The sequence below is a fragment of the Balearica regulorum genome, chromosome 1, assembly GCF_011004875.1.
Source record: "Balearica regulorum gibbericeps isolate bBalReg1 chromosome 1, bBalReg1.pri, whole genome shotgun sequence".
In the NCBI taxonomy this organism is placed as follows: domain Eukaryota; kingdom Metazoa; phylum Chordata; class Aves; order Gruiformes; family Gruidae; genus Balearica; species Balearica regulorum.
Window position 1 is genome coordinate 125,028,654 of NC_046184.1, and position 27,845 is coordinate 125,056,498.

General features: G+C 41.5%; 1 protein-coding gene across 2 annotated transcripts; it reads right to left on the bottom strand.

Annotated features, from left to right (window-relative positions):
• Positions 1-5,383: 5,383 nt before the first annotated feature.
• CYBB (cytochrome b-245 beta chain) lies at positions 5,384-27,182 on the bottom strand. Of its 2 annotated transcripts, XM_075774335.1 has the most exons (13): positions 26,375-27,182; positions 23,542-23,637; positions 22,224-22,334; positions 18,505-18,589; positions 17,124-17,269; positions 16,089-16,279; positions 12,761-12,890; positions 11,846-11,938; positions 10,143-10,396; positions 9,687-9,849; positions 8,713-8,859; positions 7,216-7,340; positions 5,384-6,508 (listed from the first exon to the last, which is right to left on the bottom strand). In XM_075774335.1, exons 1-13 carry the CDS (start codon positions 26,417-26,419, stop codon positions 6,382-6,384), a joined length of 1,713 nt encoding a protein of 570 aa, XP_075630450.1. In that variant the 5' UTR covers positions 26,420-27,182; the 3' UTR covers positions 5,384-6,381. The 2 variants fall into 2 exon arrangements, with proteins under 2 accessions (XP_075630450.1, XP_075630456.1); XM_075774341.1 differs by lacking the exon at positions 8,713-8,859.
• Positions 27,183-27,845: the final 663 nt, after the last annotated feature.

The following is a 27,845-nucleotide window of genomic DNA, read 5'->3' on the forward strand; positions in this document are numbered from 1 at the left end:
TGCTTCCAGCTGCAGCAATAACTGTGGCAGAGACTATAATCTTTAGAGGTTTCCTGTAAAGTGAATGCCAAGTAATGTTGGGTAACGGAGTATCAGTTAGTCCTTTGTGAGCAGTAGTTCGTTGCAGCCCATGTTGCTGTCCTTTACACACTGTTTTTATCATTGTTTTGGCTTGTAGTATTAGATCTTTGCTATTGAGTGCTTAATTTATGCACGTGAGATCGATGACAGCGATGGACAATGATCCACATATTGACTTAACCATTTGCAGCCCTTTTACAGTGAAATATTTAATGAATTCTTAACAGATGAGAGCAACTTTCATAATTTTGAGGCAGACGGTAGCTGCTGATGGTCTACAGGGCTCTTTTTCTGTCTGCTCAGGGGGACTGGTTCTGGAAAGTGTTTCTCACAGTTGGTTTGTCAGTCTTGGCTGATCATTTCCTTGCTGATTTCTGAGCAAGGTTCAGGTCTCAAAGGGCTTGTGTGAATTCGACACCTGAAAGTGGCCTTGAGCTAGCATTGGTTGTCTCAGAGGAAAGGGAAGTAAGAGAAAAAGGCAGAGATAAAACCACAGCAGCAACTGTCTTCATTAGCTGTTCATGGGAGCTTGCCTGGCCTTGGGTCATACTGCAGCGATATTCATTGATGCCCAGGCTGCATGGGATTGCAGGGTAGGTAGCTCTTTGGTCTAGAAGGGTAGAGAGTCTGTGATACAAAACTGGGCTCTTGCTGTGCCAAAATGCCCTGCTATTAACAGTGGTATTGACAACTACATTTGGGCCTGTTAACTGCAAAGAGATGATGGCAATTGCCCCTGTCCCAGCTCTTCCCTATGCCATTTCTGCACCCAGGAAAATTCCACCTGAATTTTCTCAGTGCTCTCCACCATTCCAAGAGAAACCTTACAGACCTGCAGTGCAGACCCTGCACTTTTCCATGGTCCAGTCTAAGTCACAGGAGTGTAAAAAAGACAAAACCAGCATAAGAAGCATCGGCACTTCAAAGGTGACTTGACCAAAGATGTCTCTGTAATCCATTTGTCCTGAAGGCCATAAAACTCATGGAGAATGTTATTTGCATATTTTCTGGTTTTAACACCAGATGACATACAGGTACAAAACAAAATCAACCAAAGAGTTACTTGCAGGGCACTTTGCTTTGTAAGCTGTTGCCAGAATTATAAAGCATCAGTTCCAAGGGAGAGAGATGATCTGACTTGCCCTTGGCTGGCCTTTCCCTCCCTGCCTCCCTCCCTCTATAATGATGCTCAGCAGGGTGAGTGGGTGTTTGGGGGAGGGTGTGAGTTTTTTGGCCTTTTCTCTCATTTCTGATCAATACAAATGAAATGTAGGGTCAAATGCAGGTATGTTTAACAGGATAAAAGTACATAATTTGACCCACACATACTGAAATACTAGATCAGAGCAGCTCATAAATTTCCTTCATTGTAGATTTTAAAATAAAAATCATTAAGCAGGAGGAGAGAATATTACGGGAGGGGACCGAAGTAGTCTGTTTGGGCAATGCAGAGGTGGCTACAGCCCTGGTCTATTTGTAGTGACAGGGGAGGATGCAGCTGAATCATGTTATGCAAGATGCGCGCTGCAATGGTTGGAGCTCAGAGCGAAGCCCTCGTGCCTCTCCCTGCGCTTTCAGAGGGCACAAGCACTTGCAAAATTGGCAAAAAGATTGTGGAAGCTGGAGATTGTTGGGAAACTTGCAGAACTGGGGAGCAGAACGGAGTGGGTGAGTGAAGGGGCAATAGCAGCAATTAATAGAAGAGGACGAACGGAGAGAAATCTGTGGTAGCTGAGTGGGCTGAGATACACGAATTAGCCAGGCAGAAGAGTACCAGTGGAAAGGGAGGGAATGAGGTTAGCAGAAAGCATTTGTAAGCTTTCAGCAAATCTCTCAACACTTTTCCACTCTACTGTAATTAATTTTGCTGCTAGTCTGGGCTGGTTTGTGTGTAGTGAATGTAAATGAGACCAGCAGGTTGCTAGGGTCTGTATGAAATGCAAAAATGAATGTGTGGCTCATGACAAATAACTACGCTGGCTTGTGTCTGTGGAACTGATATTGTTGTATGCAGTCAGACACGAGGATCTTGATCCTGCCAACGCTTATAACCATTAGCATCTTAATGTATGTGCCTAGCTTCCTTTGAGCATATATATCTATGTGTTTGAGGTGTCAGGGCTTACACCTCGCTATGAATTTTACAAAGAAATCATTGAAAGATGGAAAAATAAAACCAATATCAACATTATTTTGCTAAGAACACTCCAAAAATAGAGCAGGATCTTGAGAAAAAGTGCCATAATGAGACCCTAACTTTAGTTCTTGTTTATTCAAAAATACCTTGTGTTTCACAGGCAGCTTTTTGTTTGTTTTTCAGTTTCTAATTTGGTTTAACCCACCATTTGAGGACTGAGAGGCAGAAAGTCCCCACCCAGCAGAGAAAGTCTTACAAGACTGAAAAGAGGAAGACCTATTTTGCAACCAGGGTGGTTTCCTTCGGGACATAAATAATGGTGAACAGGCAGAGTAGCATTTTTATGTACTAGGGAATGAAGGAGGACTAGATGAGACCTAGTACATATCAAGGTCTTATTTGAATATATTATCTGGATATGACCAGGTGCCATGCCCCTTCCAGAGCCCCCTTCTGGTTTCTGAAATCAAGATGAGGCCAATGGAAACCAGAACTGCCCAGCACCCCGGAGGATCAGGGTCCTTAACTAAGACTAACTAGAGTGGACTGGAAATCAAGGCTATTGATGAATTAATTAACTGCTCAGTTCAGATGACTACATATGGGAAGGCAGAGAAAATATTATATAAGAAGGGAAGGAAAACGTGCTGACATGAGGCCGTATGTGAGACCAACTTTTCTCTTCAGTGACTTTGAATTGAACTCCTGTTTCCATTAGTTGAAGCAGTTATTTTAGTAATCCAACAAGAACTGTCTTTTCTTGCCATCAGCAGAGAATTTTTCATTTGAATAAGTAATTTGTGGAACTGGATGGAAGGACAAATCAGACGTCAGTCCACTTTGTAAACTCAGGTACAGCATGAGTTCAATAGTGCATGTCACACAGACTGCGCTCCTGTCTCTACTGATGATGTCAGGAGTGCTAAGAGATTCTTACCTCTTTTAGAGTCATCTAAAAGATGAGGCAGAGCTAGGACCAAAGGTTACTGTTAAGGGACAGCCTTAATGGGAGAGCTACTTGTAGTGTTTAGATCCCACTGGAAGTGGGAACGATTCTGGAGGGTGCTCAGAGACTCTGGCGAGCGTGGGCAGTGGCAAAGCTCAGGAGCTTAGTAAAGATGGGAGAAAGAGTTTTGTGGTGGCAGTTGACCCTTATCAATGAAACACGGGGCTTCCCTCAAGTCCTGCCTTCAGCACTGCCACTCCCTTGTGCTGCTTCCCCCCGCTGTCTGCAGAAGCAACCTTGAGACATCCCTGCCTTTCAGAAAACCTTGCTGGTGCTACTGCAGCAGGGTCACGGTGCCAGATAGCATTGCCTAAACTGCTGAGTACCATGTACAGTTTCTCAAACAAAGGTGAGAAACCACCCTTTGTTTCTAGGGCAGGTGATTTGGAGACAGCAATTTGACAGCAAGAGAATCGGTTTATTGTGAAAGTGACCCCTTCCTCTGCCCCAAGGGAGAAAATCCCCAAACACACAGAAGGAGGGAATTTTCAGCGAGAGGCCCAGCCAATAGCAATGGTCAGATTACAAGAAGTGGCATTTGGCCACAAAACAGGACTATCCTTGAAGCTCACCTGAAGCCTGCTGCCCCAGCCTTCTCCTCTGGGTGAATAAGGAGCACTGAATGTCCTGCCTGGGAAGCTGTGGTGGTGATGCAGCTACAGTTGTCTAAGAATTTAACACAGGCCTGGGCTTTATATCTAATGTAAGTGTTGTAAAAGATGTTTTATTAAGAAAAGGTCTCTATCTAAGTTGGCTTACCAGTTAAACCACTAATTGGAGGAACTTCTATAGAATGGGCAAGCATTTGGAGGAAGGGCTTTGCGCCTTTACCACACAAGAAGACAGCAGCATTGACTTAAAACAGTTCCACTGAGATCGCTCTGTGCTTTGCTGAAGAGGAGGGAGGACTCAGACTAGTTTGTTTCTTATGTTTGTATTTCAGTACTATCTGTTTCACTCATGAATCCTAGATTTTAAAAAAACTTCATATTCAGACCATGACTGATAATCCATGGCTTGCTTTTTTAGCAGGATTTAATTCAACAAACCTTTGAAAGAAACTGAAAAGCTCCCACCTGCTTATTCTTTTCTATGTTTTATGAAAACAGTGGTTTAGTAATAAGCACAGAATTCTTTTTTCTGAGTTCGAGGTGACAAACAACCCCTGGTACACATGTGCAGCAGGTCAGAGAGTATCATTACAAATGGCTGAGTAAGGAGAGATCCCTGGAGTTTTAAGAACAAACATGGCAACATTTAGAAAATTAATGGGTGAATTAAAATGCACACCCTCCAAGATATTTATCTTCACATAATAAATGTGCTGTCTCTATTAGACCCCTTGCAATTCCTCCTTGCCTGTTTTCTAACAGCATAGAAGTTTGATTATATTTCCGTTAAAATCAAAGCCAAATATTTCAATGCCCTCTGCACAGGATGAGCGCCTTGTTGTATTTCAGTAGCATTTTTTTATTCCACAGAAAAAGTTTCTTTAATTCTGCTTAAGCTCTATTCTAATAGGTGTGTTTCAAACAGAATTATGTGGATGTAAATATGGCCCTTCTGAGGGAAAGAACTGAAAAATTCCCTACCAAGAATTGATCTTTGCTAGCTGTCGCCAACTGTGGCTTCCTCACCTTCAGATGTTGATATAAGTCATTGTGTCATTTAACAGTTCACAGAAACTGGTATCAATAAACACGCACTCGTAAGCTGTCCTTCCGAAGTAGCATGGAGTGCTTGGATAACATTTAAAAACCATGTAAAGTCAAGTTGAGGTGTAAAATATACTACATGCAGCAGATGGGTACATAAACTTGTCTGAAATTGCAGGAGGAGGCCACCACTTTCTTCTGTGACTGTAAGAACCTGTCAGGAAGGTCTCGTGTTGTGTAGGAACTCTCACAGCACTTGGCTGCTGAGTTTAAAAGGCAGGAAGCACGTGACTGGGCTGAACAGGAGCCCCATGGTATACTAAACCGGATTTTTAAGGCTTTTTGCACCTCTTTTTTAATATTTTTCTATGCTGCTGGTTTTAATCCTCTTCCCCCCCCCCCCCCCCCCGCTGCTAGTATTAAAAGTTTTGCTTCCTTTTTTTTTTTGTTTTTAAGAACCTGTTACCTGTAATGTACCTACAGAAGTACTGTGCTGTGTATGGGTGTCTTGTATGCATCAGAAACTTTATTCATAGCTATTCCAGATACTGACCACATGATCTTTGCTTTCTCAAACCTGTTTGACCACCAAAAAGGAACAGCTGAACAACAGAGCCAAAAGTACTGTATGCTTTTAAGAATGCTGTAGAAAATACCCATTAAATCATTTAGCAACAAGGTTTTTCAGCCTTGAAAATCAGAAATGGCAGTCTTGAAAACACAAAACCTCTTGTTTGGATCCCTACACCATGAATTTGAAGATGTGAAACTGAGAGTGTTCGAAGCAGCCGAGCGATGGCTCACATGTCAGGTGCAGGACTTGGTTTGACTCCGTCCTCGTCACCCCCCAGCAGCTTGGGTCGGGGTGGCGCTCAGAAATCCAGGTGGTTCCTTTCCAGTTCTCTCCTTTCCTAAGGAGGAACGGCTGCTTTTCAGCTGCCTGTGCTATCTCTTGGACAAGACGTTTATGCTTGTATTCGGAAGCCTGAAAGATGCGGGTGCGCAAAGGAGATTTCCTCTTGTAAGGAACAATCTTTCCCAGTCACCCTTCCCCAACCCCTCCTCGTTCCAGGGACTGGCTGCAGCCGGGATAAGCTGTCTCCTAATAGCAAGCATTATGCTAGAACGCTTTATTGTTTAATAGCATTAAGCTTTATCAGTGTGAATTGGTTCCCAAATGCGTATGGCTGCCTAGACCCTTCAGCAGTCATTACGAATAACAGCAAGATAAAGGCAGTTAATTGAGGGGAAATCCCCTCACACAGACAAAGAAAACAGATTTTTGCTAAATTGCCAGCATGGGGAGGGCAGTGCACACTTCCCTAAGGTAAAACCTGACTCTTTTACTCTACCACAGCGCCAAAATCATTCCCAAGAAGCAAAGGCATTTGCATTAGTGTAGCTGAGATTAGAAGCTCAGCTGTCCTTCCCAGGCTCCAAATAGAAAAAAAGAGATCCAGTCTTTAGACTTTGTATTGAATGACTCCCACGTGTTTTGGGAGTTAGAAGTTTTCCTTGTTAAAGATGAAGTGTACTCCTCGTGGGTCAGCTTCTGAGTTGCTGATGCTCTGCTTGTTGAGTGTGTCAGCCAGGCCCTCAGGTCCACAGAGAAAAACACCTATTCTGGAGCTGTTAAGAAAATGAAAATATGGTCAGGAACGAAGTATGGAGCAGCTGGATGTTCTTCGTGTAAATCAGCCTTATGTTCTGTAGTTGCAAGGTTTTTTTCCTCAATTACAGGAGCTAAGGTAGAACTGGATGTCGACCCCTTAAAACTTATAACCTCTTAAAACTTGCATTTACTGCTGCTTCTAAAACAAACGGTGGGCTACATCTCAGCTCAGAACAAGCCAGTGAAGACAGGTTATTGGCCTCAGTAGAATCAAGGAAATAGAGCTCCAAAGAGCCTACAGCCCAGATACTTGAAATAAACTGTCCTGGTTTATTCCTACTAATTTTGGGTGCTCAACTAAAGGCCATCCATATTCAGGTTTGGATAGAAAAGAAAGCATTTTTGGAGGTATTTAGATGTCACCTAATATTCCTACATTCTTCAGCTGGAATGATGGGGTATGCTTTTTCTAAAACTTCTGCTAGTAGTTAGACACTCCATGAAATACCTCACCAAACAGGGATGATTTTTTTTAAATTGTAGGTTAAAACAATTTGGTTAAGACCATAGATCATGTCCATGGCTGAAACAGGACTAGAAAATACCTGGAGATTGTTAGAAAAAAAATGTTCCTCAAATTTTATCAGCCAAAGGAACAAGATTGTGCTATTATGGCATTTCTATAGAGGAAGTCCATAGACACTATCAATTTGTACAGATTTACCCAGGATGCTGCCCCGCAATAGTTTTGAACTCATTTTCCCAGTTAGGTCTCCCGTACAAGGTTTTCTGTTTAAGGCCTGTAATCACATCTTTCTCTTCTTCATGATGCACTACAAAGTGAGTAGCCTGGGGGAAATGAAACACAAAGGACAGCATAAATACAGAGTTAGATATGGCAGCATTATGTCCTGTTAAAAAAAATGAAAATATCAATACACGCTGACTTATTTCCACACTGAGAATGTGGAATTTATGGTGTTTAGCAACATTGGTGAAGTCCTGACTGTCAGTGTCTATATCTCCCCCTTTTCCCCTGACGGGACGATCTCAAGAGTTAAAGCTATGAAGCATTGAACACAGCAATTAATTACATTTCTTTTGCAATGAACTTGTTTAGTCTAAGGACTGTAAAATAAACCTGTAAATTAAAACACAACTTTCCTTTCAGGTACAATAATACAACTCCCTTGACCTTAATGAAGTCCTGCCGGTTTGATCTCTGGAAGGTTTGATCCATTTGAGGAGGTCTTGCCCATCCTCCTTGTGTAACTTTCACCTAGACCAGCTAAGTAAAGCCAGGAAGAGAAGATGTCGTTAAGGGCGTAAGTTCAGGCCTTGCTAAGTTCTGCAACACTTCTGTATGCCAGAAAGTTACAGGTAACTTTTTCCCCAAGCAAAAATTGTGTGACTTTTCTTCTTTCCTTCCGTTTTTGTTTTTTTTTTTTCCATTACATGCGTGATAACTTCCTACCTTGCTCCTACTCCTCCGTGTCCACCCCTAGCTGAGCTACAGCATTTTAGGCACATGGTGAATTTTGCAACTGTGAGATATAAGTAAAATAAAACATCACTAAATTGACAGAGTTAGCACCTTCCCTGACTCAATCACACATTTGTGGAGGCCCCGTCCCTGGAAGTGTTCAAGGCCAGGTTGGATGGGGCTTTGGGCAACCTGGTCTAGTGGAGGGTGTCCCTGCCCATGGCAGGGGGATTGGAACTAGATGATCTTTGAGGTCCCTTCCAACCCAAACCATTCTATGGTTCTATGATTCTACAATTCTCAGGTGGCTCATGGAAGAGCTGCTCCTTTGTATCCCCACAGCGACCTACATGCATGGGACCAGATAGAGAACTCATGAGAGTCCTGAAACAAATATGCTGCCATTGCTCAGTCCTTGTGTGTTAGCTTCTCCAGTCCCAAATGCCGTTAATTGAGTGTTAAGCAGTATTAGCTGTCTTAGAGATACTTGCATGGTCAGCTGAGGTTGCTGCTGTGAGGAAAGACTGCTTCCCAGAGTGCATAGCCAGGGTAAGCCAGAAGGGAAGTCAGAGTGCACATTAGATGCTGATCCCATGTGACTTGGATGGATAACACCTGTCTGTATTTAAAACCTCTGAGAGCCAGATGGATAAACACCATTTGAATGTTCATCAAAACACAACACGCAACCATCAACCTCAGCGCATATGGAAGCGATACTTTCCACCGTGTTGTTACCTGAGATTCATCCCAGCCAGTAAGGTAGATGTTATAGCTGAGAAAGTCTGCATTATTCCTGTCCTGCATTTGAGCCTCCAGAGACTGCAAGAGGTCAGCAAACCATTCAAAGGCATGAGTGTCCCTGCAAAGCCAGTAAAAATAGATCTGGAAGAGACAAGAGTGAGCTGTCAGGGGACATAGGCACTTATGCTTTCTGATTTTACACCTGCTGACAGAGTGAGGCTTGTAGAGTTCTTGTAGAAATTGCCCTGACCATTTCAGTAGATGAGTAGGCTGGTATCAAAGCTATTTGGGAGTTTTGACGCTGGGAGGGTTGTGAAGCAGAATGAGTGACTGCAAGAACAAGGAAACATCTTTCTATTTCTCTTCCACCAGCAGGTTACATTTTTAGTTCATGATGTCTCCCCACTTACATCCTTGTAAAACAGTTTGTAAAGACATAAATTAACAATTTAGAGGTAGACTCTATCTCCCTGTCTGCTGGCAGGCAAGGTAAATTAAAGCAGGTAACATAACCAGTTCTGCTCTCTGAATATGAATTGCAGTGTGACCCCGCACCTCTGCACAGGGAGTTTCCAGGGGCAGGAGGCGAGAGGAGGATGGTAGCAGTGCTCTGCCACTGACAAAAGGTCGCTCTCTCTGTGTTTAGGGAAGGAATGCAGTATTTGCATGGCCTGTATTACTGCCTTGGACTTTGTGTTTCTCACACGGATTGAACAGCATCTCCACTGTTAGTGGAAATCCCCAGGGCCACAGTCAGGATTCACATGTGTGATTTTCCTTGTAGGCTGTTTCTTCTTTCATTATGTTTTTGCTTTTGATCTTTCTGCTTCCCCCCGGCTAGTCGTGTGGCGTAGCTGGGCTCTTCTCTTAGGACTCACGCACATCTGGAGCCAGACCACCTTTGCTGTTTTGGTTTGGGCTGTCAGCCCTTGAACAATTACATAGGTTCTGGGAAAGAGGACACGCACCTTTTTGAGTTTCAGGTTGGTCGCATCATGGCAGTATTTGTACCAGACAGACTTGAGTACAGATGCAAAGGGGGTGACCCCTATTCCAGCTCCAACAAGCATAACAGTTTCATAACTGAATACGTCCTCACTTGCTGTTCCAAAGGGGCCATCCACAGCTATCCTGAAATTGAAAGTACACTTAATAAATTGATATTGAATATTTATTAGCACCATTTAAAATAACAATAAAACCAGAAAAAAGTACTGCCCGGAGCAATGCACATTTGGGTTGAATACTAGTCAGCAAAAGAAGAGGTGGTGTTGATAGGAGGAAACTGGAAAGAGCCATCTAAGGCCCACATCCACAATGGAAGTGGTTAGGGATTGGATCACAGGTGCCACCAAACTCATTGAGCAAAACGTAAACTGTCATGGGTGTTCGTTGACTCTACCGTGGAGACTCTTTGTACGTACTTGGGCAACTTCCATGCCTCCTGGAATTCTTGCTTATCGCATCCACAGGCATTGAACAATCCCTCTGTCCAGTCCCCTACAATACGAACATGAATGCTGAAGTAATCCTCTTCTGGAGCAGAGGTTAATGTAAATGGATGCCATTCCAGTTTAGACACTGCCGGACATTTGACAAAAATGTATTGCCCGACCTCCATCTTGAAGCCCTTCTTCATCATCTGGAGTTCAATTGTCTTGAAGGGATGAATGACCACCTATGGTGAGAGGGACAAGGGGAAAAAAGGGAAAAGAAAAAGTCTGTCTTCACTATTCACCAGATTTATCTACATCCTTTATCACTAACATCGGCCTTTTGCTATGTGAGCATGGAAAGCAAGTGAAACTTTGTTCCCAGCAGAACTGGGAGTGAGGAACAGCACCTGGCAGCCAGAAGAAAGACTGCAGAAGGTGCTGAATTTTTGGTTGAAGTATTTTTTCACACCGTGCTTGCAGTTAGTCCAAAAGGGACAGGTCAGACTGGTACATCTTGTGCCACATCACCAGATGTATGTATGCACATTGTTAATTCCAGATGCACCTTACACAGTGGCACAGAGCACAGTGTTAATGAATTTGGGGCAAACCATAGGGCTATCATACAGCTAGGGAACTGGATAGATAGTACTACTGGAAACTGATGTTTTCATGATATAGCTGCGTGGGACCTATAATATGGGCATTTGCATTCTACCTATCTTTATCCAAGAATAAATAGAAGCAATATTTGAGAAGCAAGGCTAGTTATTTCCGTCACTAAGTTTTTTTAATTCTGAAGTTGTCTGCCAAAGTTATTTTCAATTTTCAGAAGATATTTGCAAGAAGGAGAATCAAGTCTATCTATTAATGTAGGTATTAATAACAGTGCTTAGGATTGTGGAGGAAATTTCCTGCCAACAGGGATCTAAGCAGACGCCATAGACATATGGTGTAGAAATGGCTCAGAGATATTTTGGTAAAATTACCAAAAAGCACAGTAGTATATAGGAGCCTTCCAGCATGTCAGCGGCGTGCCAGGGCACAGCAGAGACATCTAATGGCATCCCCAAAACCCCGCTACAACTTGACCAGGGTATGTCCACAAGATGCAGCACAGTGCCATGTGAGGAAATTGCACTGGGAAAAGCCAGGCTAGTTTTTATACATTTGAGCATAGTGCCATGCTAATTTGGCTGTCAGACTTTCAGAAGCAGCATTAAATATCTCTGCCACACACCATGGGGAATGGAAACTCAGTATTAGCTTTGGCCGCAGAAAGTAGGCACCCCCTAAACTCACCTTTTCAGGAGTCATTTGTTCTGCTGAAAAATCAGAATTCCTAAATATCTGGGTAGTTTTGAAAACAAAGATTTGGTATCTTAAATACTCTTAAGTCTATGGAATTACTAGATTGTGGAATTTTTCACTCGATACAAGCAAAATTAATTTCACTTTCCTAAGACTCAGTCCTGTGCCTTAACTAACTTCCTCCTCTTGCTCCCTTTTAGAGACAGGCTACATTTGGATGTTAAAAGTTGGCCTTATTTTTGCATGATAGCAGCTAGAACATTCCTGAGAGGCCTTTCACTGATAACTGTGTCTGTCATGTAGGAGCCATTGGCTTTGCTGCACCATTTGGAAAAATTGGTAGCGTTTTGCCTAGTGTTAAGCTTAGCATCAACTCATACCTTTGTGATAACAACCTTCTGCTGTGACCTCCAAAACCGCACCAACCTCTCACACAGGTACAAAACCATGGGACCTACTACCCACTTCCATGTCTGTAAGCAGAATAAAATGAGAAGGTAAATGATGAAGATGGCAATTAGATTACATCGAGTCCTGGAAATGCTATGAGCAGATGTGAAATTCAAGTAATGTAGGTTCTTTGTCAGCCAGAGTGGGGAACCCTGAAGAGATATGACACCTTCAAAATTACTTCTGTTCAGAGAGGGAATGTCTTTCTCTGTTGAGAGTTGCAGCTGGATTTTTAGTTGCTACTAGAGTTACAGCAAGGTATTTTCCTATGCGTGACTTTGTCTAGAAATTAAGGTAAGTTGGTGAAATGTGGAATAAAGCTTTGAATGTGTTATTGACTCAGATCTGTATTACTGCAGGAAGATACGTGGTTTCTGTTAACAGATCAGTCTGAAATGTCAATGAACAACAGGGCTGGTTAGTCAATAAAAGCTGAAGTTTCAATGTCACATTTCTAGAGGCATTAATTTTCTGTTAACGTTCATTAGTCCATTAATAATGTGAAACTGTTTATTATGTGGATTATAGCACTTTCTAGAAATCCCTACAAGCCACAAAATACATTTTGGGTAAACAGTTCTCAGATGTGATTTGCTCTTTTGCTTTCCCTGTTAATTGTGCTTTTTTTACAGCACACTGGAAATGGTTTGTCTGTCTGTCTGTAGTCCATTTCCACTTATAATCCATTGCGTCAAAATCTATTGCTTTATGTAAAGAAAGCTGCCACTGAAGAGCACTGGGGGTTACATAGCTGCTTTTCTACAGCAAGTGCATATGTTATTTAACAAAAAGAGTCAACTGTAAACATTTTAAATTGCATTTACACTCAAGACAACTGTTCTTACCATAGGAGGATTCCCTGAAAACTGGGGGATTGGGCAAGCCCCCTTCTTTCCCCAGTGAGTGAAGTTCTTGTAGCAAATCTCTGGATTATGTTCAGCCAGACTCTGAGCTGTCTGCCCCCGTACAATACGCCTGGAAAAACATAAAAATAATTAAGGCAATGAAATGAAAATGAAGGTATCTGTCCCTTATTGTTATTCTATTTATGTATGTCTCTATCTCTGTGGAGTTGTGGGCTTCTGCGGTACTACAGCTTTGATACAGCTTTACTGCTCTAATAAACCCATATAATTGCAATTAAGATGATAAAAATGGGGAGGAAGGTTTGTAGGGGAAAATACTGACTACAAGATCAGGCGAGGAACTAAGAGGTATGTCCATTACCATTTCCAGTGGTCACAATAGGAAAGCGTCATTCTTTTCAGAGTTATCCTACTTTTTTCTTCAATAAAAACAAAATCTGGAGTGGGCAAGGTAATCAATTTCCCAGTGACCAGTACAGAAATTATTTCTGTTGCTTATCTTTGAAATATGGAGAGCCCTTTCCAACATACATCCTTCCTTTGACCCTTCCTATCCCTTTAAAGCTGTGGAGTAGTTGTTCGGTTGGTGTGAATGAACACGGATGCTTCTGACACAAAGCAGCTATGCCAGCTTATGTCAGTTGATGATCTGGCCTCTATGTTCTTGCTTGGTTAGGACTTTTTGTTGTTGTCGCTGTTTGTTTTATCAAGGAGAAGTGTGACTGCTCCAGTTCAGCTGTATTTCCAGGGGCAGAGCTAGTGCTGAACTATATTCTGATCTTGTTCACTATTTCCTGCCCTGACTGGAGTTCTGGCAACCTCAGGGGCGTGTGAGAGTCCCAAAAATGATGGTAATTAGTAGGATGAGGGTCATAGTAGAGAAATTCAGATTAAGATCTGCTGATTTTCCTTAGAAACAGTCTGATTCTGATCAGGCTGTTCAGTACTATACCGACATGATTCTGTTGGTATTTTCTTCCCATGACTTCTCTTTCTGCCTTTCTAGCACAGTTTCTGTGATCTAGACTATGTTTCTGATGTTTCAAAAAAACATGGTATATCTAAGTCATATGTATGCCTAGCTTTAAGTGACAGATTTATCAGAGGATTATTAGAAAGCCTGTGCACAGTCTTGAAAGTTAAAAGATAGCACTGCTCATAAATATTTCTAATGAACCTCTTCCTCATTAAAGGTTTGATTAACATCCGGCCTGAAAAATAAAGGGAACAAATGACACTATCCCAGGACCATCACGAGTTGCAATTTGGAGGAACATCACCAGCTGCAGTTTACTTCCCCACTAGTGACAAGACGTTCAGCTGAGCCGCCCTCTGGATGAGTTGCGGGAACAGGAGGAGCCCATTTCCTGCCACTCCTCGCCCCATTGCTTAAGGGAAAGTGGGCCTGGGGGTTTTTGCCTTGCCCTACACTCCATTCAAGGTTTGACAATGCCAGTACCCTGTACGAGAGCAAGAAAAGATTTATTTTCCCTTATTACTCAATGTAGATGCTCTTCCAGTACTGTAATTAAGCTTTCAGTAGTATAGCCTTCTTTTTCAGCTCAGAGTTGTACTTTAGCTTCCAAGGCAGGATGATCTGAATCTCTGTACTCTCTCCTCTTTACCTCTACTATGATGGGAAGTTTGGGACATTTGTCTGTGACACATAGATCATGCTCAAAAAACATCAGTGCTATGAAAGTGCTGTAACAGCTTGTAATGGACAAGAATCTGCCCCTTCGACTCAACTAATTACCTTTGGTTCAGTTTTCTGTACATACATATATGTATGTATGTATATGTACATATGTATGACACACAGCCTTTCATCTCCTGAGATAAACTGACATCTGTGCCTCTCTCTATCATGTTACTTTGAGACTGCCAGATCATACTTACTCCGTAACATCCATCTTTGCACACCTAAAATGCCTTTCTTGAGTGTAAAAAGCCTTTCCAATACTTTTTAGTGTGTTACTATTTTCTCTAAACTCAAAATGTCATTCTTGCCTTTAAGGCCAAATAAGTGAGGCCACTGAGTTCACAGCCAGAAAGCATCCTTCCCTCTACAGATAATGATACTCCTGTGTTGATCTCCTTCCAAAGGATAGCTGAACTTCTCTGACAATCACGTTCAACCCCACTGCTGCCCAAACTCTTGTCTTTTCAGTACAGTGCAGTTAAAATGGTGGAAGTATAGTGCATGTCCAAGTAAATAAGTCAAGTTTTATGAGATATATGCTCCTCACTGATCTCTAGAAAGAGGAATGCTTGCTTTCTGGTAGTGTTGTGTAGTAACTACTGGCAAGTTTGGATGTTTTGTCGGTAACTATACAGTATTTGCTGCAGGAAACATGAGCCACTTGTTCTTTTCCTTCAACAGGTTTTCCTCAAACCTTCTCCCTCCTGTTTTGGAAGTTGGAGTGGACAAATATGCTGGTGGAGATTCTCATCTGCTTTCTATTTTTGTTCTTCCTGTTGTAGTCTCATTTCTGTCTTTTTTTCTGGCACTGCTGGACTGAGAAGAAGTGGTTTTGAATAGTCATTTTTGATGGCCATTTTTAAAGCACACTTTCTAGTGCACCTAGAATTTCCTTTAAAATGGACAGTATAGCATAATTATGAACTATGAAATGTGGCCTTTTTTTTTTCCTTTATGCATTGGTTCTGTGGTTTTATAAAATGGAACTAAAGTTCATTTTTCTAAGAAGTGCTACAATAGTGTTTGCATAGTGCTAAAACTGTTTCATTAGGCTTTTCAGCTATTTCAGAAGAAGGTATGGAATGAGCCAACAGTAGAAAAAGATGTTTGGCATTTGGAAGTTGCAAGAACTTACAGTTGCCTATATTTGGGCTGCAACAGCTAAAAATCTGTTCTGCAGTACTGCTGGTATTAGAAGTTCATCCAAGTCTGAAAGATAAATCTGTGTTATTATAGATTTTGTTTACCCAACAAGATCCTGCGCTCTATATAATTTTTATGGTGAGGTCTTTTTACATGCATGTGTGTGATGCAATTGCTTTTAGGAGAGAAAGATAAATTAACAATTAGAAACAGGAACCCATTAAAATATCAGAAAAAGTTGAGTGAGCTGAAATATGCCAGTGTCCCATAACACCTCATGTGAATCGCTAGTTGCATGTATTGGTGAGAGCCTCTTGGCTCACAGAGCTTCTATTGGCCCATCTTTACCATAAAAAATAACTGCTGCTCAGTGACTCAAGTCCCTACAGTTATGTGTGTAGAGGGCTTTACATTAAGATAACAGTAGTTACTGTGCATTATGTGATAAGTGCAAATACTCACCCAGCACCATGGATGACAAGGCCAATAAAGAAGATGACAAAGAGATGGTGGGTGTACCAAAATACTTCGAAATACGACCTTCGGATGGTTTTGGTGGATGACGTGATGATTAATATGAGGGCCAATGTGATGATAACGCCAGTGAGACCAGCCAAGTACGTGAAAGCCACATATAGGCCCCCCACAGGATTCTGTGAAATAATGGCATACACTGGTCTAAGGAAGGGGTCGCATCAAAGCAGAGCCAGCTGAACTGTCAGTCTGTCTCACTCACCAACTCCTTTACCTTGTTGTAAGTCTTTAAGTCACCCTCTACAAATTTGCATGCCAACAATGCCAAAATCCCACTCCATTTTTTGTTACACTGCAGATTTGCTTGTACGGAAGTAAGTGGAAGTAGAGAGAAAGAATTTTCCACCAGTTCACACGGAGCATTGTTCCTTACTCTGCCATTGCTCAGCAGTGTGGGTTTGGGGAAACTGAACACTTCTGCACAGCTCTGTTGTTACATCTATATTTAGGGAGCTCAGTGAAGGGTCTCCTTTTCAGAGGTGTTGTGCAGCTGTGGGTCTCATAACTCATGCAGAGATCAGATGCTCGGTGCTTCTGAGGAACGGGGAAGTTCCTTATTTTGCTAGGTTTTTTCAACCAGAGTTAAGGAGCCCAAGTTTAAAACTTTTGCCTTGATTTCTGTGTGCCTTTCTGTATGCCACACTACCTTAGTCAGAAGACTTCTTTATAGGGTATATATTTATATATTTATATTTATATTTATATATAAATACATAATTTATATATTTATATATTTATACATAATGTTTTAAAACTACTTTGAAATCCTGAGGAGAAAAAGTTTATACTACCAAAATTCGGTAACAATATTACTGACAAATATAGAAGAATTGTGCAAAATTTTGCTGCAAGGTGGTCCAAACCCAGATTGTGCACACCAGAAGTAGGCACCTTGCTCAGATAATCTTTTATGGTCATCTAAACAAATGTCATACTGATACTTCACAGCCCGATGTCACTTACCCCAATATTTTTTCTAAAAAAGTTGATATAGCTTTCATTTTCTTTATCACCAAGTCTAGAAAGCACACCTGCCAGAGTTCCTTCCCCTTCAACACGGGCTTGCACACTCCACTCTACATTGAATAAGTGTGCAATGGTGTGAATTGCTAGGAGTGACAGAAAAGAGATAATCAGGGTTAAGCACAAGAAAAGTACTCAGTGGTTTTGGGTAACGTTTTAAACTTTGTAAATTTGTCAACTGCAGTTTACGACCTTTGCCACTCTCACCCTCTTCATCACAATTTCAGATGACCGACGTGTTTTACTGTTAAAGCTTCACCCTCTGAAGTTTACATCTTTTTGAATGGGGGAAATAAAGAAGTAAAGGGAAGAAGTTTCCAGCACATCTTTGTCCAACAGAGGCTTTCAGTAAATCAAGTGGAAGAGCAGTACCCAAATTGTATACCTGGGAAGCTGAAGCATGGGATGGCTTAAATTATTTGTCAGGATTATCCAGGAATTCTGTAGAAGAGCCAAGAAGTGAATCTGAATCTCTTTGGTGTCACATTTGCTAGCGCTGCTTTGCTCTGCTGCATTGCTAATCATCACTAATAATGTTCCTGCTGAGCCAGACGTGTCCCGTAGTACAGCTGAGGTGCTTCACACCATTTCCACTACACATTATTGCAGGGGTAAGCTGTACAACACTTCTCAAAATTTTCCCCCTTTTGTATCACCAGATACTTATTCACCTTCACAACAGGGCCTGATGGGTACAGATCTCACACCTCTGCTGCAGACCTCCTCTGTGGCCGTACGCTAACTGCATCGCCCTGCTCCTTTTCTACAAAGCGGTGGTGAGATTTCAGCCACGGCTCGGGAAGGGAACCTGCTCGGCTCAAGTAATCTACAAAGACTGTTCTAGGATACATGATTTGTAAGGCACTTGCATTGAGAAGTGACAAATCTGATGGGGAAAACAAAAAAGATAGAAACCCCTTGGTTTAGGAAATGAGAGATAAAATATGAAAACATTTCCATGGTCTGTCCAAGCTTTTTATATCCTTTTCTTTCGTGATTTCTATTATTTCTTTCAGACATGCCAGCTAAGAAATAAGTCTAAACAAGAATCAAAGCCAGGGTATCTGGTTCTCAGGGCATTGCTAAACACATTTTATTAACCAGTGCTATCGGTTCAAGAGATAAATACCCTTGCTTATTCATCTTTTGCTGTCTGCCAGTTGAAGAATAATATTTTAAAAATTATTTAAGCCTTGGCACACGCTGACTCCTTTAAGTTAATGAAATTAGGTCTCTGCCCATATACTTAAGAACATTGGTCCCTAGATTCTGTGTAAAATGCACCAGAAAGCAATAAATGAAGAAACAGCTGAGTACCAACCAGTATGAAGTGCAATCATCCATGCCACCATTTTGTGAAAGGTGAGGTTCCTGTCCAGCTGTCGTCTGACACGGGTAGAGCAGCACTTTGGGTTTGAAGAAAAAAAGGGTTTGAAGTATATTTGTGATGTCTATGCGTACTTCTTTAAATGCAGGGGAAAAATCAGAGGCCCTGAGCACAACAATTAATGGCATTGCTGGTAAAGATTTAGAATTCCTGAATATAGATAAAAATATTTCCCCCCATACTTCAGAATACAGTAACAAGAAAAAAGCTTAACATCCAGTATGGCAAAAGTATATGTCTTATCTATGTTAAATTTAAATTGCACATTATAAACAGAGGGATCACATTCTGCTGTGGCAGCGTGACTGTTTTGGTAGAGTCTCCAGTTGCCACCTGGCATCAGGATCCTGTCGTGGGTCACACAGTACAAATGGACTGTGAAGCTTGGGTATAACTGTCTCAGGGAGCTTCCACCCTGAACGTGCTGGTCACTTATGATTGGTTATATGAAGTCATTCCTTCTCCAAAAAGCTGGGTGTACTTGCCTGGGATTCACTTACAACTTGTTGCTGGAGTTAACCAAAGAGAAGCAGAAATAAAAAATCTCTGCTGATACAAACTGAAGAATTTGTTTGTTAAGGAAAACAGAATGGTATTTTCATTAAGAATTATGACAGGTGCCTAAGGCACCCCATCTCAATTGTACTGTGGTCTGTGAGAGTTTTCCTATAACTTGAAGTTCCTGTAAAGCTAGCATTTGCTGTCTCCACACAGTAGAAAGCGTAATTATCCTGTATTGTATCTTTATATTGCTTTTGCTGACTGTCAGAGGGAAGAAAACACAAGAAACATGTAGATATTTCACACATGAAATTAAGAGATCAAAATATTCTCCCAAGTGTTTGCCAGATGTTAACTCTGCAGATGGCGGAGTAAGGTAAACTATCTTACTCATGAGATATTCAGAAATGGACTGGTATGGAAGAGCAAGGCCACCAGTCCATTTCTAAATGTCTCATTAGTATTAACCGGACTGATAAATAGATGAGCAGGAAACAGTTCTCTCCTTCGGTTATTCTCCAATTGTGACACTGATTAAAGGGCAAACTCTAACGTGCTGGGGCTATTCCAGTGACTTCAGTAGACTATAACAACTGCCAGCAGAAATTTGACCTTCTCTGTATCATGTATCTTGAGACATAATTAAAAAGATTGTAGAAAAACCTGTAGCATACTGAGGAAGTGCCAGCTCTGCTTGACTGCCTTGATCATTCTGTTTAAGAAGCAGAAGGCCAAGCAATGGCAAAACGCTGTAGCTAGGTTCAGTAGCGAGGGACCTTAACAACAGCCATGAATACAGCAATAAAGGGCATGCAAAGACAATACAGCTGTTCTTTCACTTAATAACGACTTCATAGCGTATGATTTCTGGGTGGCAGAATGTAAAGGGCAGGAGTTTTCAGCACATTCCTATTGAGCAGCGGGTTTGAACAATTCTCCCCTCTCCTCAACCCTGATGACATTGCACTTGGAAAGGTCACTGCCCTTTCAAAAAGATATGTGACATTTAAAAATCCTGAGTTTTTCCTAAGGGATCCTCACAGGTGTTACTTGGAGAGCATAGCTAATTAGAGACAACAGCAGAACAAGCATAAGCAGCTGTACCCACCACAGCCCTGACACTACCACTGGCACACCGGGCTGTGCATGTTTTATTTAAGGTATAAAATTACCTCCTTCCTGATGTATAGGTTTATTGCAAAAAGCAACTGAAGTTAAACAAACTCGTACTGTGTAACAGTCCTATTTTATGTCCCTCCCTCACCTCGTGCTCATCCTCAGACCCTTGGTTCCTCATACAGCCTAGCACTATCAGCAAGTGATAGTGAGCTGCAGGCAGGCGGCAGAAACGGAGCTGTAGCTCCCTGCGTGGTTCTCACTTGCAAATCGGGTGTAGCCTGAGTGAGACTGTATCACAGTGCCCAAGGCAGAAGGACTTACTCTGTAGCTTGAATGCTAAGATAAGAGGAACAGCTTTATAGAGATCCTGGTTAGAAAAGTCAAGCTATAGATGACAGGAGGTGGACAATTCTGAACAAGTAGCTTAGAGTCCCAGCTGGAATACAGTTCTCTGATCCCCTGGAATCAGTTTTTAGCCTTCCACTACCATCTCCAAAAGTGTCCTCAGCTCTTTCATTGCTTTGACCGTAGAAGGCCTCTGCCCAACCTGCTTTCAGCTCAACCCCTGTGGAATCTGTTTCAGACCTAATGAAGGCCTTGTGTGACCAATATTTTCAATATTTTTTTTCTAGTTGCATTCATCCAATAGCAACATTAATGCTTATTAAATTTATGTTCAATATTGACTTCTGCAGCCTGGGGAGACAGCTCTGAATTTTGGCAGATACTAGTTGATCTTTCTCAGGGCAGGGGAAGAACAACTTTAACCCTGAGGTTTTACTTACTCTTCTTTTTCTTTTACATACATGGGGGATACTGCTCTCTGCTTTTGTAGCATCCCAGAATCTCAAGGGGTATAGCACAAGACTGAAAGCCTGGTCTGCATAGTCCCAACTTTATATTCGTAAGTGTTATGCCTTAAAAAGGCCAAAGCACTGGCCTTACTCCTAAATGTAATTTAGGAGCTTAATGTGGCAGACACATGTCATTTATTCAGCCACACTGATTGTCAGGATGTATGTGCTAGATGGAGGAACAGCCTGGGTTGTCTCTTGATTATTTTCTTATTACTTTGTATCCCACTCTCTTCCCCTATGAAACAGTCTTGAAACACTGCATCTATTTTATTGCTTCGTGTTTTGCTCTGCTTTTTCAGGCCCCACAGGCTCTCCTACGTGTGTGAAAGAATTTATACTAGATTTACAGATGAAAACCAACTTCTGTGAACTGTTTTTGTTGACCATGTGTATATTAAAGGGGTTAGAAAGAAAGGAGAAATCATTGTATATTTGGAAGGACAGTTCATGAGCTTGAGGAGAATAATGCTGCACCATGGCATGTGTTGTCTCTGTTATTTTTGCTATAATAGCCAGAGATCTAGATTTCAGCAGTGTGATACTATCATAGGAAGGCTCTCCAGCTGTCACTTAGAATTAGTTGTCCTCTTCTTAGTGGTGGTTCCTCAGTGCTGTATATAACATTTGCATTTGGGAGCTAGAAACGGTGAAAAGGCCTGCAAACTATTTCATCCTGAGATGGAAATGCAGCTCAGGCAAGAGAGGATCTAATTTATGAACCAGCTGAAATAAGTCCCATTCAGAAAATCTGTGAAAAACTGCATTTACTTTAAGAACTGAACATGCAAAGACAGAAGACATGGGCTAATACCTCCTGCTATAAATGGGTGTTGCACTGGTGACAAGGCAAACGGGTGTAAGCACCACCAACGGCTGCTGCCAGACAGAAGAGGGACTTTGCATCCTGGGCAGCACGATGCCCAGGAGGCAAGAGAAAAGGGAAGACTCAAAGGAGGTTAATTCGAGGCTAAGCCTCTCAACAGAGCTCTAGATACACCATTGGCATATAGACCTCAGTCTTCCTCATAACAAAACTCCAGGCTTATCTACTTCTTGAAAGAGGACATCCCCAAAGTACAGTATATTTGGGGAACTTGGACAAAGTTGCTTGGTATATTTGCAAGGCTGCTTGGGCTTTTATCTTTCATAAATTTTGAAATTCTTTCTTCATCTTACCGCACTTGATCCTCTGAGGAAGGAGAGCAAGTTTCGACATACTGGCAGCAGAATCAGCATGCAATTGAAGTTCAGACAAGCTGCAGGGGCCCTTGCCAGAGCCAAAGCACGCTGTAATTGAAGAGATACTGTTATTAAATGCATTACCTGAGACATTATCCAGGACATCGATAGGCATAGATTTCATTTATGCGTTATATCACAACTTTTCGTAAGTGTGAGATCTAGAGTTAATTAACACTGTTCACATTTCAAGAGCAGCCATGCTTTGGCCGAGTCAGAGACACGTATGCAGGCAGAACACATTCCTCCAGATAGACACCTTCTGTTTCCAGTTTTGAAATAATACAGTTGTACGAAAAGCTCCCTGTCATGTCTGACAATCAATGGCCAAGCACAGATGCAAGTCTAAGCCATCAGTAGAGATTTCTGTCCCAAGGCTGTAAAGAAAGTCTCACTGCTGTGGTTTCAGTTGGCTGGGGGAGTTATGGTAAACAGAAGGACAGCTTATGAGGGAAGTGGTTTTATGTTCTCTGTTGTCAGTAAAGGGAGTCCAGGAAATTTGTTGCCTCCTCTTTTGGGAATATGTTCCCTTAATGTTGCTCTTCACATCCTGAATGATTTCAGATTTTTGAACAAAGACTGTTTGAAAGGAAGGAATAATGATCATATTAGTCCAAGCACAATGAAGGGAAGAGAAAGATAATGTTTGCTCTCCCTGCATTGATTGGGACCCTTTCAGGTTTCAAATCACAGTTACTTACTGGGGGTTACACTGAGCTCTAATTATCCAAGCACAGGTTCTGTGACTTCAAAGGCAACTGCACCATGATTGCAAAGGACAGAATTTGATCCATAGATCTGAAGCTGTAGGCAGAACAGGATTTCATGCTTTGTTGAATTAAACCATGGCTTTGCAAACCTTTTACAAAGTGCTGTGTTCTGTAATTTGAAGCTTAGACTGATTTTTGTGTCTATGATCAGGCTCTTAAAATATGTGAACAAATTAATTTTCTCTGTCAATTGATCATGACCCGTGGTAGCTTTGGAAGCAAGGTTGTAGCAGGACACATAATGCTGCATTAATCATTGGGTTATATTGAATAGCCCAGGGTCCAGGATCACTTGACTACTTGACTACTATTCACACACTTGATGAATATGTAAATGATGATTGCTTTTCAGAGCTAATACCTTTGTAAACTATTCATGCTATGAATAATAATTGCATGGGGAAATGATTGCACAATAGTTCAATGGAAATATTTTATTAAGCTTTTCTCAGTCTATGCCAAGATAATACATGTTGTGTACTTACGCCAAGGAGTACTCTGGTGTAGAAGAATTTTGGTGGGACATCATATACAAGATAGTACCACCAAAAGAGGAAGACATTTAAGCCCAGCCACACAATCTGAAAAAGAAATGAATAGGAAACTTTACAGTTTGTTGTTAGAGATCATACATCTGAATTTACACAGTTCAGATAATGGTCAATTAGGTCACTGTGCTCCTGTTTGCACAGGGAGGCAGACTGCAGGGTATGAAGGGTTCAGGAGGGGCGATAGAAATGTTTCTGGTGGAAGCGGGCTCTGATGCACGCACACAGGAGTATGGGAGTGGTCTTAAACCAACATACAGCGATGGATAGCTGAAACTTTTGCATAGCTCAAAGGGTTTAGACATGATTATGTAAGGACCATCATATTACAGGTGTTTAGCTAAGCCTGCAAGTCTAGTTCAATCTCTAAACATCATTAAAGGTTAGGGGCTCTTCCAAATGGCAGTTCCTCAGACATATCAACCTATGCAAGAGGAAGACTTAGGAGCTGGGACAAGGGACAAAGAAGCTTGAGTTCTAAATTTAGATGGCCTAAATTACACCTAAGGCCTAATGTTGTCTGTTGAGTAGGAGGCTCTGAAGGTCTGAAATCAGCCTGCAGGAAATATTGAATGCAGGCACTTTGGTAGTGTTTAGACTACCCCAGACAGGGCTTCTGTGTAGCTGTACTGCAGTATTGTTTCACACTTGCACATCCTACTCTGCAGGTTTCTTTAGGGTAAGAGAAGTTATTAGCCCTTCTCAAAGCTATCTAAGGCAGCTACAAAGCCGTCCAGCCACAGAGATCATAGCAACTATGGCCATTTGCCCTTCTCAAGATAGTTGGCTGATTTCACATCCCATAGTGAAAGTAACCTGTATCAATGCACCCTCAGTCTAAGTAGATTTACTAGATAGTGCATGAAAACAGAGGAGAGAAAGTCTGGGAACTTGAAGAAAACCCAATCTCTGGTTATGAGTAAAGGATGCCAGAAACTGTGGCATTACAGTCCCTCACCCCTCCTAACCCATATTTTTGCTAGTTCTTTGGCCCAGCTGACACTGTAAAAAACTTGGGATTAGTTTAGATCTTGAAAATGTCTTACCCTTGTGGCATAAATACAGGGAAATTAAGGGATTTCCATCAGGGTAAGGCAGTATATGGGGAATCCCCAAATCCTCATTAAAAACCTAAGCTCATCTCAGTATTAAATGCTTAGGATATATATTTAAAGTCAGAGTATGCCACTCCCCTGTATGCTAGCCTGACAGCATGCCCAGAAGAACAAGATGTTTGGCATGATCCTTGATGGTTTCTCATGGTTCTTCTTCGTGTTGACCCATAGGGAACGTGGACCCATTGCAAAAGGCTGTGGCACCCTCTGGCAACTTGGGTTGAGTTGCAGAGTTAGAAGCCATCCGTGCTCTTTAGCTAGGGCCAGTGAAGGCAGGATTGGCTGGGGTTGAGGCTGCTATGTTTCTCTTTTGTTGGGGTCAGTCAACAGAAATTGTGGCTGTCCTGTTTCTGTCAAGCACCGGACAACTCTGCACCTAGTCAGTGTGCAGTAAAGCTGTACAGGCCAATGCAGAACACTTTGGTAAGGCTTCCAGCGAACTGTCCTTTCAGCTTTATCAGTGACTTGGTTAATTTCCTTCCCTACTAGCTGACCTTGTTATAGCTTTGAGACTCTAAAACCAAATTCCTTATTTGAACAAAATAAGGGCCTCATTTAATTCTTTTAATATTTCAATTCTGGTGGGGAAAAAAAAAAATTATGCCAGAATTCACCTTTTGGAAGTTTCAAATTCCTCAAGACACTGAAGGTGACAGCAAACACAGTTACTGTTTTTCAAAGCACTGAAGTGCCAGGGTTATGTTCCTAAACTAGAGCTACACATCTACATTGTAAAGGGAATATGTGATTATTGATTGTTCATAGCAGCAGAAATATCTTTCTGAATAAAGATGTTCACATTTCAGTCACCACAAATATATAAGTTCTATGTCTTCTTTTTCTTCCTTTCAGCATTTACACCTACTAACCACACTTGGCAACAATACCTAAAATGGTGTTACATTTTGGTTTTGTATATGTTATATATCTATATCTATCTATCTTAAATTGTGTACCTATAGCTCTTGTATCACACAGTGAGGTTAAAAAAGAAAACAATGAAATACTAACGTCTGCCTAAGTTTTCTCCAAGGAGGACTGCCCTGCCTTACTCTGTAGCACTTTTAAACATGACTGAAATTTTCAATACTTTTAAATCTTGCCCAGAATGAATGTAACCTACTTCCACAGCTATTCTATGCAAGTTGTCTACAACTCAGTTCAAATGCTAGTTGTCTTAATGAAGGATTCACGAATCTCTGCTCTGAATTCTGGAATCTGACTCTAACACAAATTTTGTATCATCCAGACACTGTGCTTTCAGTTACACTCACTTTTGTTTATAGAAGTGCAAGAAAGGCTCGCTGTGTAATTGCTTTCTCTGTTGAAGTGCGCATAGTTGAGTGAGATGTAATGTTACTTGTTTTCTTTAAGTCACTGTTGCATCCAAAAAACCAAAAAAGATACTTAAAGATTTCTAACAAAGCAAGTGAAAGTTAACGCACGATCATTTCTCAGTTGGCAATGAAGCTTACAGCAATTGAAATACCAGACAGAGCTCCTTAAAAATTATTCTCTTGAGGCATTTCACTGCACTTGCTGCCCTAGTTTCAGCATAATTAGATGCATCGTTTGGTGGCACAGTGAGAGCTGCTTAGCACAACTTTCTGTAGCACTTTTTACTAGACACAAATCACAATAAAAATTGTACTTACAACGACGAAGATGGACAGTCCTTCATTCTCCACCCAGTTACCCATGATTGCCTGAGATGAGCGTGCACAACAGCCCCGTTCTGTCTGAGACAGTGTCTTTGTCTTATCTCATAAGGAAGTGAGAGCAGAAGCTTGCAGCAACCTGTTTCCTTTCTCATTTATTTAGGAAATAAGTTAACCATTGAATCATGTCCATGGTTCTGTTTCAAGCATGTTTCTACCGTCATTACATATAACTTTTCATAACTCAAACATATATAAACTGTTGAAGTAGACTATTTTTTTCCTTGTGATACAGAGGATAAAATAAATAACAGAGCTGGTCAGATTTTCTGCTAAAAAATGTATCGCCACTTTATATAACTTTCAATACTGAAATGTAATACAGAATGCACAGAAGAGTTATCCCTTCCCAGCCTTGTCTTTTTTTATCACCTCAGGTCTGAGTTGCCATTCCTGCTGATCTTCTTTGATAAATAATCACTAGAATTATTTGTCTTCCAGTAATTCAATGTCCACAAAAGCTTCCAAATGTAATCTAACACTCCTCTTGGCTGCTACATGCAAGCCTTGCGACTTCCTCTCTGCTCAGGTCAAAACTGAGGCCATGTGTCGCTAGATAGGCTATTTTTCACATTTTGCTCTCTCACAGAGCCCCCAGCCCCAGGAACCATGTCACTGTGTAAGAAAAAAAATTAAAGTAAGCACTTTGCTTTTGTGATTAGAGAGAAAAATATGGGAAATTGCCCAAATGTATTTTAGAACTTACAAGCCAGAGGATATTTATCCAAAGTGTATTTGTTGGTTTTTTTTTTTTTTTTTTTAATAAATTAAAGGAGTTTAATAATTTCTGAATGTTTTGCCTCTGTGGTATCGTAATTCCCAAACCTGCAATAAGGAGTGCAAAATGGTAGTTTGGAAGAAGCTTTGGGATTAAGAGGGACCATCCTTCAGCAAGATCCAGGCCCTAGGGAGGACAAGGCATCCAGACGTGCCTCCCGCTGGCTTGCTGCCCCGCGTATTCCACCCACTGCGCCACAGAAACGCAGATCTCATCCCAAACTGACCGACGCAAGTCTGTCTCCTTTCCAAAGAGGTGAAGTGTATGGACATATGGTGTTCTTTAAAGATCTTTTTAGGCTTTAGAAAGTAGCAGACGGGCAGTTTGAGGGGTGGTGTGTCTCCACCAGAGCTGCGACACGCTGTTGGACCCCACAGAATTTCACATCTCTGAACAGCCTGAGCAAGCCCGGTGTAGCCTTGCACTGTGGTAACAGCTTTAGAGCACGGCGGTGTGTCACAGGCCTCATCCTGCACCTTCTGGAGTAAACAGCAAGCTTCTTATCGCTTTTGTCTGACTCAAGTTTGCTCTCCATAGTAAATGTTGACCTGATCTGCAACTGAAAACAAGAAGTTGAACAGCTAATGAGGGCAAGAGCTGGAGAGGTGTGATGAAACCTGTGTGACTCAT

Coding starts and splice junctions, on each gene's coding strand:
- CYBB (XM_075774335.1), bottom strand. CDS start 26,419: ATGGGTAACTGGGTGGAGAATGAAGGACTGTCCATCTTCGTCGTT. Junction 18,590..22,223: donor TCCTCAGAGGATCAAGTGCG/GTAAGATGAAGA, acceptor TCAAACCCAAAG/TGCTGCTCTACCCGTGTCAG. Junction 17,270..18,504: donor GATGATTGCACTTCATACTG/GTTGGTACTCAG, acceptor TGTCACTCCTAG/CAATTCACACCATTGCACAC.